This window comes from Balaenoptera ricei, chromosome 2 (assembly GCF_028023285.1).
Source record: "Balaenoptera ricei isolate mBalRic1 chromosome 2, mBalRic1.hap2, whole genome shotgun sequence".
NCBI classification, from domain to species: domain Eukaryota; kingdom Metazoa; phylum Chordata; class Mammalia; order Artiodactyla; family Balaenopteridae; genus Balaenoptera; species Balaenoptera ricei.
In genome coordinates, this window is record NC_082640.1 from 176,236,829 (window position 1) to 176,245,826 (window position 8,998).

The 8,998-nt window shown below is 50.4% G+C and overlaps 1 protein-coding gene across 2 annotated transcripts in view; it reads left to right on the forward strand.

Moving 5' to 3' along the window:
* SLC24A4 (solute carrier family 24 member 4) overlaps positions 1-8,396 on the forward strand; it is a 165,953-nt gene extending 157,557 nt beyond the window's left edge. For both annotated transcript variants that reach the window (XM_059915819.1, XM_059915821.1), the window contains exons 14-17: positions 1,725-1,839; positions 5,867-5,979; positions 6,411-6,476; positions 7,652-8,396. In XM_059915819.1, the coding sequence (XP_059771802.1) occupies positions 1,725-1,839; positions 5,867-5,979; positions 6,411-6,476; positions 7,652-7,804 (447 nt within the window). In that variant the 3' untranslated portion in view covers positions 7,805-8,396. The remainder of the gene's footprint in view (positions 1-1,724; positions 1,840-5,866; positions 5,980-6,410; positions 6,477-7,651) is intronic.
* The last annotated feature ends 602 nt before the right edge of the window (positions 8,397-8,998 follow it).

Consider the following 8,998-nt stretch of genomic DNA (forward strand, 5'->3'; position numbering starts at 1 on the left):
CTCAGTGTCGCTCTTCTCTCACAGCCCCGGGCAGGCCAGTCGGTGTGTGCTCTGCTCCGCGCCTGGTGATGCTGAGCTGGGCGCTATGTTTTGAGGGTAGAGCATCTTCAAACCCACCTGCAAAGCTCTGTCCGAGGAGGGATAGCATTTCAGTCCATGAGCTCTGACTACATTCCAGGGCTGAGCTTTGCCCTTAGAAAGCACACCTCGTCTGGGTCTAATCACCCTAATTTTCTCTGCCCCCATAGATTGCAAGACGAGTGACTGAAAGAGAAAGGAAACATACATCTATGAATGTCTTGCACAGACCAGGCACTGTCACCTCATGTTTTCTCACTTAATCCTCATTTAAAAGTCCATTTTACAGATGAGGGAGCTGAGGCTCAGAGAAGCAAGCCAGCTTATCCTAAGTCACCCAACCATTTGCTGGGATTGGAGCCATCAGCCAAGATATGAACAACCCTAAGAAATGCCACTGTTCCCGTTTTCTAGATGGGGAGGTGAGCCAGGACTAATGGGCGTTTTGAATGGGGTTGTCCAGGTACTTTCTAGGGCTTTCCATCTGGCTGCTGCTCAGGGCCCAGCCACCTCCCAAGTGTCAGGCATTTATTAGAGGACTATGTGACCATGCCTCAAGATCCTTAAAAGCCTGCGAATCCTTTGATCCTACAGTTCTATTTCTTGGAACTTATCCTAAGGCTATAGTAAGATGAGATCCCAGAGAAGTTCACACAAGACAGCATGACGGCGAGGTTGGAGCGCAGCCTTCAGAGTTGGAAAGACTTGGCCTGGGATCCCTGCTCTCCTTCACCGGCTTCATGCCCACGCACATTGCAGCTTAACCTCTCTGATCCTCATTTCCCTGGGCATAATAACAGTGCCTCTCGCACCAGTGGGTGGTGAATAATAAAGAGTACCTGAGATTGTGAAAGTAAAACACCTGGAGAGGACCTGGTACGCAGTAGGTGCTCATTAAATGTTACTTGTTACCATACAGTGATATTGTAAGACCAAAAACCGAAACCACTTCCATATTCACCAGTGACGGATCGGTGAAAACTTTAAAGCCATGCAATGGAATCCATGCATCAGTTTAAAATAATGTTCTAGATGAGTATTTGAGTTGGAAAGATATTCACAATGTATTATTACGTGTAATAAATAGCTGCAAAATATAGGTTGGTGCTATAATCTGATTTTATTTTTTGTCTAATACACACACCAAAAAGAAGGTCAAGGTATATGCTAAAGCAGGGGTTTTCAAATGTGATTCCCAGACCAGCAGCCTCAGGATCTCAACCACCTGGGAACTTGTTAGGAATGCAGATTCCTGGGCTTCACCCCAGACCTCCTGAATCAGAAACTCTTGGAGTGGGACCTGGAAATCTTATTTTAACAAGCTCACCAGAGAATTTCCTACATGTTCAAATTTGAGAATCATGGGCTGATGCAAAGTGTTAATAGTGGTTGTCTGAGGGTCTTGAGAAATGGTAGGTGGTTTTTACTTTCATTTTACTTTATTTTCTAAACTTTTGAAAACAGTAAACACGTATTACGTAATCTGGAAAAAAGAACGCGCCAAAGATGGTTTTAAAATAGAACCGTATTCCAGATTTTTCTGTTGGATACAGCAGTACTGTGTATAAGTTAAAAACACTCAGATATCAGCACATTTTCCAGGGGCGCTCCTCTGTGGGTTGATATCTCCCCCGACTCTTCCGCAGGTGACTATTATTGGATACACCCTTGGAATCCCTGATGTCATCATGGGCATTACTTTCCTTGCAGCAGGCACAAGCGTTCCAGACTGCATGGCCAGCTTAATTGTGACGAGACAAGGTATGGATCACGCCTCAGCCCTGACAGCAGTCAGCGTCACCACGCGGGCCCCTACCCCCAGCCCCAGTTACAGTTCGTGGCCCCCCGTGACTGGCAGTCGTTACGTCCTGCTATGAAGGAAACTGATGACTGGAAAGCATCATGTATTAGATTCCATCCATGGAGAGAATACTACCAAGATCAACTCCTCCAGACCTCTAGAAGCATTTGTGTGGAGTTGTATAAAAAGGGACTTCTTCTGGGAGTTCCCTGGTGGCCTAATGGTTAGGGTTCCAGGCTTTCACTGATGGAACTGAGATCCCACAGTCTGCGCCGCATGGCCAAAGGAAAAAAAAAAGACGATGAACTTGTTCCGGCACCACCAATGTGAGATTGAGCAGAGCTGGAGCCCAGACTTTTTATAGCAAATGCAATAGGAATGAGAAATGTTCTGATCCCGGGAAAGCCAAGCGAGGATATCCTGTATCTCCAACTATTTTCCAATTCTCCTTCAGAATTCTAGACCTTATGTAATGTTATGGTTTGCTTGGCGGTTTTTCTTTGGAGCTAAGTGCCTTGGGGTAAGCAAGGTGAGGAATACCAGTGTGCTCTTTGATGGCAGAACAAAAGAGCTGTAAAGAGCCACCCTTCCTTTACCGCTCCCTTTCTACCAGTGAGATAGCATCCAAGCCCGGACCTCCACAGATCTTCCTCTGTAGATGGAAATTTGAAAGTATGGGGGGCAGGATGGGCAAATAATGGAGTGGAATCTCAGAGGAGACAGGAGAGGAGAGCAGTGTCCAGAGAGAAAGTTGGTTTGGAAAGAACGAAAAAGTTTTATTTCTTCAAGATAAAAGAAAGGGTTGATTAGTTGGTCAATCAGTCCTGAGAAAACACGAATTGAGGGGAAGGAAGGGTGGGAGTATGTTTGGCAGTAGGCCGGAGCCTTATGGAGGATGGGGACAGCTGGGGACAGCTGGGGACAGCAGCTGAAGGGTTTGGAATTGAATTGAGTGACCTTTGAGGTGAGTGTATTCATTTCCCAGGGCTGTTGTAACAAAAGTACCCCAACTGGGTGGCTTAAAACAACAGAAATGGATTCTCTCACAGTTCTGGAGGCTAGAAGTCCAAAATCAAGATGTCGGCAGGACCGTACTCTCTCTGAAGTTTCTAGGGAGGATCCTTCCTTGTTCTCTCCCAGCTTCAGGTGGTTGCCAGGAATCCTTGGCTTGTGGCTGCATCCGTCCAGTCTCTGCCTGTGTCTTCGTGTGGTATAATTCCCTCTGTGTGTGTTTGTCCAAACTTCCTGCTTCTTATAAGGACACCAGTCATTGGTTTAGGTCCCACCGTAATTCATTATGACCTCATTTTAATTGGATCACATCTGCAAAGACTTTATTTGCAAATAAGGTCACATTCACAGGTTTCGGGTGGGCATGAGGGCGGGGCACTATTCAACCCAGTACAGTGAGTAAAAGGAGAGCCGATGAGCGCCTAGGGCCTGGCTGATGCTCAGTGGCGTGAATTTGGGTGGGATTCCGGCATGAATTTGAAGTCATACCAGCTCCAACAGCACACAGATGAGAGATCACAAGTTCATCCAGAGCTGGGGTTGGCTGGGTGGGCACAGTGGAAGGTCAAGGAGGCAAAAGAATGTGCCATTTAAACAGCTGGCCTTAGAGTCCAAGCTAGTGGGTCAGGGGGTGGGGGTCATGATACTAGAAGATTCAGGGCTTGGAGGGGAGGGTCCCAATGAGGTCAAAGGGGCTCTGTAGGAACAAGGACAAGTGGGGACATCATCTCAGAGTGGCTCCTGTGAGATGCAGAATGCAGAAACAGGAGGGGTGAGGCGGGGGTGGGAGCGTAGAGTTGTTGTGAGTATGATGCTGGTGTGATTGGCAGGGGGTCCAGCAGACCAGGTTAAAGCCTGGACAGATTCTTTATGGCGGAGGACACAGAAACCTCTGTTCGGAGTCCATCACACAAGGCAGGAGCCGTGCGGTGAGCTCTAACAGAGGCTCTGCATCCTGGGCTCCCTGAAGGCTCTCAGCCCAGAGCGCGGTCCAGGCTGGCAGCATCGGCTTGAGAGAAATGCAGACTCTCAGGCCCCGTCCCAGCCCCACTGAGTCAGTCTGCTTTTTTTTTAAATAATTTTTATAACTTTATTTTTTTTAATTTAAATTTATTTATTTATTTATTTAAATTTTGGCTGCGTTGGGTCCTCGTTGCTGTGCACGGGCTTCTCATTGCGATGGCTTCTCTTGTTGCAGAGCACAGGCTCTAGGCGCGCGGGCTTCAGTAGCTGTGGCTCGCGGGCTCTAGAGCGCAGGCTCAGTAGTTGTGGCGCACGGGCTTAGTTGCTCACGGCACGTGGGATCTTCCCGGACCAGGGCTCGAACCCGTGTCCCCTGCATCGGCAGGCGGATTCTTAACCACTGCGCCACCAGGGAGGCCCCCAGAGTCTGCTTTTTAGGACCCCCAGTGAGTCGTGTGCTCTTGAAGTTTGAGAAGTGCTGCCGTAAGATTCCTCAGAGGGCAGAGCCTGCGCAGAGCAGGCAGTCAAACCTGAGAAGCTCTCCTCCCTCTTCTCCCAAACCTGGGCATCTCTGTGCCTCCTGACCCATCCGGCTAGTGCCTGCCTCCTCACCAGGGGCAACTAGCTGGTCCAAAACAGTTGCTGCTCGTTCCTGTTTCACAAAATCCTGGGAGACTGGAAGGCGGGTTTCCCAGCGGTACCACCCCTCAATAGGCCTCAGCTGCCGAGATTTTGAAGGCACTCAGATCAGTGCCCAGGCAGGCAGGGAGGTAGCTGTGAGGCCCTTGAGGGAGGCATTGTGTCCTGGAGGTCAGCGGCTGACAGCAACAGGGCGGGAGGAGGTGGGCTGGCTATACTAGGGGGGCAGGAGGTCAGATGGAGGTGAGGCAGTCGTCCGGATGCTCTTCTGAGCCTCTGCGAGCTTCTCAGCGACCAAGGCAATTTTATGGGCACAGGCATGTGTGTTTCAGGCTTGTTCATTCCACGGACGTTTGTTTGTGGCCAGATTATGACAGCCGTGTCGATTAAGGGCTAAGGGGCCAGGTGAAGACAGGTTTCAGCCCGCGTGAGTCTTATTTGTAAAAGTTTGTTTACTAACTTTTGATACCTCTCAAGTCATTAAGTTCCTAAGACTGTGTGGCTGGCATGAGACTGGACAGTGGGGCGGGAGAGGGAAGGTGGTGACACGGTCCCTCACCTCTAAGATGCTTCTAGTCTGGTTGGGAGGAAAGAGTTCACTCTTGGGAGACCACCCAGGCATAAAACCTGATGCCCTGTCATCTGGGTCAAGGTCGTGGTGCCATCACCTGGGTCACAAGTATACATTGAGGATGAGGCCCCTTCCCTCCCAGAGCACCTGGGAGGCTTAAATAAGAAGCGCATAGTGGGGCCTCCCAAAACACCGGCTGACACCCCTGGCAGGAGGAATAATGAAGGGCTCTGGATTAGTTTCCTAAGTCGGCCGTAACTCCCACAAACTGGGAGACGGGAAAACAGAAACTGACTGTCCCACAGTCTTGGAGGTTAGAAGTCCGAGATCAAGGTGTCAGAAGAGTTGGTGCTTTCTGTCTGTTCCAGGCCTCTCTCCTTGGCTCGCAGACGGCTGTCTTCATGTTCAGATGGAGCGCTCCCTGTGTGCATGCCTGTGCCCTAACATCCCCTTTTAATGAAAACACCAGTCATATTGGATTAGGATCCACCCTAAGGACCTCATTTTAATTTGATTACCCCGGAAAGACCCTGTCTCCGGATAAGGTCACATTCTGACGTATTGGGGGTTAGGACCCCAACATATGAATCTTGGGGGGTCACAATTCAACCCACTACAGGCCTCACATGTAAGACTTCATGAAGGGAGTGGATCTTAGTCCTCATTAAAAGGTTTTAGAAATGTGGGGTCCATGAGGAAGGAATTCCTTTCTAAGGAATAACACTGATGGAACAGTTATGGGAAGGAACAGGGGTTTCCAGCGACCTGCTCTTAATGAATGACATGTCGATTGTTCCCTGCAGGCCTTGGTGACATGGCGGTCTCTAACACCATAGGAAGCAACGTGTTTGACATCCTCGTGGGACTCGGCGTACCATGGGGGCTGCAGACCATGGTTATTAATTATGGATCCACGGTAAGTTCGTCTCGCTTCCTTAGTGAGATGACGCCAGGCACATGCGCTTTACAGGCAGTGATAGTGGTGTTGGCCCTGTGCCAGCCAAGGGCTGCAGGGGATGCACCGCCCCCTTCTCCTTGGCGCGCTGGCAGCCACTTTGTGCAAAGGCGTCCCGAGCAGCCTGGCCAGTGCCTGCAGGAGGCAGCCCGTGTTTGCCCTGCACTCACGGGTGCTTTGGCCCCGTGTCTCTGCCCACTGGCACGCCTGTCCCCTCCTAGTTCATATCCTTAGATGAGCAGAGACCTCAATCCATGGCCACGTGCTCACCGTGAACACCCACCTGTGGCTTCCAGATAAGGGAGGGAATAAGCCCGAGCACACTGGGCTCCCAGAACGGATGGGGGCCTGAACAGCCCAGAGGTTCAGGGTATGTGTGTTTGTTTTTCCAGGTGAAGATCAACAGCCGGGGTCTGGTCTACTCCGTGGTGTTGCTTCTGGGCTCCGTTGCTCTCACCGTGAGTTTTTACAATTCCAAAATAGAAGCCTCACACATACATCATTTCCTCTGACTGTGCACAGTCTCTGAATCCCCTGCCCCTTCCCCTTGGCAGTGAGGGGTAAAGCAGTAAAAGCATATAAATTCACAGATACCCCCAGAAACAGTTTCTGCCAAGAATGTTGGCACCAAACACTGCACTTTTCCCTGAGCCACTAAGAAGTCCCTAGAGGAAGTGAGTCACGTTACCTCTCTTCTTGCTGCCCGGTCTCTCTCCTCTCACTGGTGCCAGTAGGAGACAAGTCCTCCCCCAGCGCATCTGAGCTGACATGGGGGCCTGATAGTCAGGTCTTGGGGCTGGCACACCGTGATACTGAGGTCTCCTCACTCCACATGCCCCAAACTGTGATAACTCTACCTCTGCTTACTTTATTCCATCCTTACAAGCACCTGATGATATTCTACTTTGCAGGAGTAATCAAGGCTCAAGGGTTAAGTAACTTTCCCAAGGTCACAGGGATAGGAAATGACAAAGCTGGGATTTGAACCCACACTGGTCTGTCTCTAAGGACCCATGGCATTGCTCTGATGAGGTAACTCTGATCCAACCCTTAGGAGGCCTCAATTCAGGGATAAGAAAGAAGGTTGTAAAAGGACAGGTGGGCAAGTCTGGAAAGAACATAGAAAGAGGATGTGCTCCAACCCAATCTCCCAAACACACACACACACACACACACACACACACACACACACACACACAAATAGAAAGAGGTGGTCCAAGCAGAAGTTTGCCAGACGTGGGCCAGCGGGAGCCTTGGAAGTTTTGCTAAAGAAGGCTGAGGATGCCAAGTTCTGAAGCAAAGGGAGGACCCAGTGAAAGTCCCTGGTTGTCACTAAAGAGGGCCCGGGAGGGCGTGTGCATCCCCAGGAAGTGGTGTACGTGCCCCGGCAGAGCCGGTGCCCTGAGGCCAGCTGCTGAGTGTGCCTGGAGTCTGCACCCTTTCATTAGACAAGCGTAAAGCCTGCAGGGCTCATTCTGATCAAACCAAGGATCTACCGGCAGCGCCCCTCCGCCTTTGCCCACCTTTTGCAGAAAGTTCTGGGGTTCATCGCTCGTGTGTAGCTTTCCCATAAAAGTACCTTTTGTAGCATTTCTCTGCCCCCAAGCCCAACACTCACACGCTCTCCTTCCAGGTCCTCGGCATCCATCTGAACAAATGGAGGCTGGACCGGAAGCTGGGGGTCTACGTGCTGGTTCTCTACGCCATCTTCTTGTGCTTCTCCATAATGATAGAGTTTAACGTCTTTACCTTTGTCAACTTGCCGATGTGCCGAGAAGACGATTAAAGCGGAGCCGCCGCCCCCCAACCCGGGAGCTCTTCTGGACACTCCGGCGCTGGCGTCCTCCTTCTCCTCCCCTCCCCCACCACGAGTCGCTCCTGCACCGGCCGCCACCGGCCGTTCTTTCATCCTCGGGAAGGAAGAGCCGTCGTGGTCTTTGTGTGGTCACGGGCCAGGCTGCTGGGTGTCCTTCTCCTCCTCGGGGTTCTGCCCCACAAGAGGCAAGATTCAGGGGCCGCTGTTCGAGCAGCTTCGCAGCCCTCTGAGCCACCAGCCACAGGGACATGGCATGTGTCTCCTCTTTTGGACGCTTGGATCACAAGGACTTCTGTGTGCTGGTTGTCCTTCTGTCGCACTGCGGCCTTGGAAATGAGGCGGGCGGTGAACACAGGGTCTCCTGTGGCAACGCAGACTAGGAGTGTTGTTCTCAAGGGTCCCCTCTGGGCCAGAGAGTGTGGGTTCCTTGGGCAGCGTGTGCTACTAAGAGCCTCTGAATCCTGCTGGAGGCACTTACGGTTTGGAGGGAGCAAGGCTCCGCTTGTTGGGAGTTTGGGGCTGTGACGGCAAACACCCCAACCCTTTTCCTGAAAAAATTGGAAGGATGGAAACAGTTGTTCACAGCAGAAGAGAGAAAACGAGTGAATATTCTTATCACTTGCATTGATGCATTCAGAGAATGAGCAATGAAACATTAAAAATAAAATGTTAGCTATACATCTTCATACTTGAAAAATATCATTCCATACAAAGAACCTTGATGGGGACCAAAAAGGTAACGCTTATGGAAAACAAATCCTATGTATATCGTGTTGCACTGACGCTAAGATGTTTGGTTTGGAACATAGAAAAGAGCGGAAGACTAACATCTAAACGGGTGCTAACTCAGAGACACGGTGGAGATGGTAGTTTACAGCCATTCATTCCAGACCTCCTGTGGCATGGGACGCGCGCTGTCAGTTTGGGTTTGTCATTTCTTTGTTAATGCTCTGCTCTCAAAACCACCCCGTTCAAAGGCCCAATTGTTTATATGCCCAACAAATTTCATAGCCTGCTGAACTGGAATGCGTGTGCCAGAAGTAATGGTTACTGACAAGAAGAGAGATTTCCTGAAAAACCACCAGTTGCTCTCTGCTGAGCTGGAGGCGAGTATGAAAACCGTAACTTGGAATTTTTTAGAGCTAAGGTTGTTGAACCTTATAG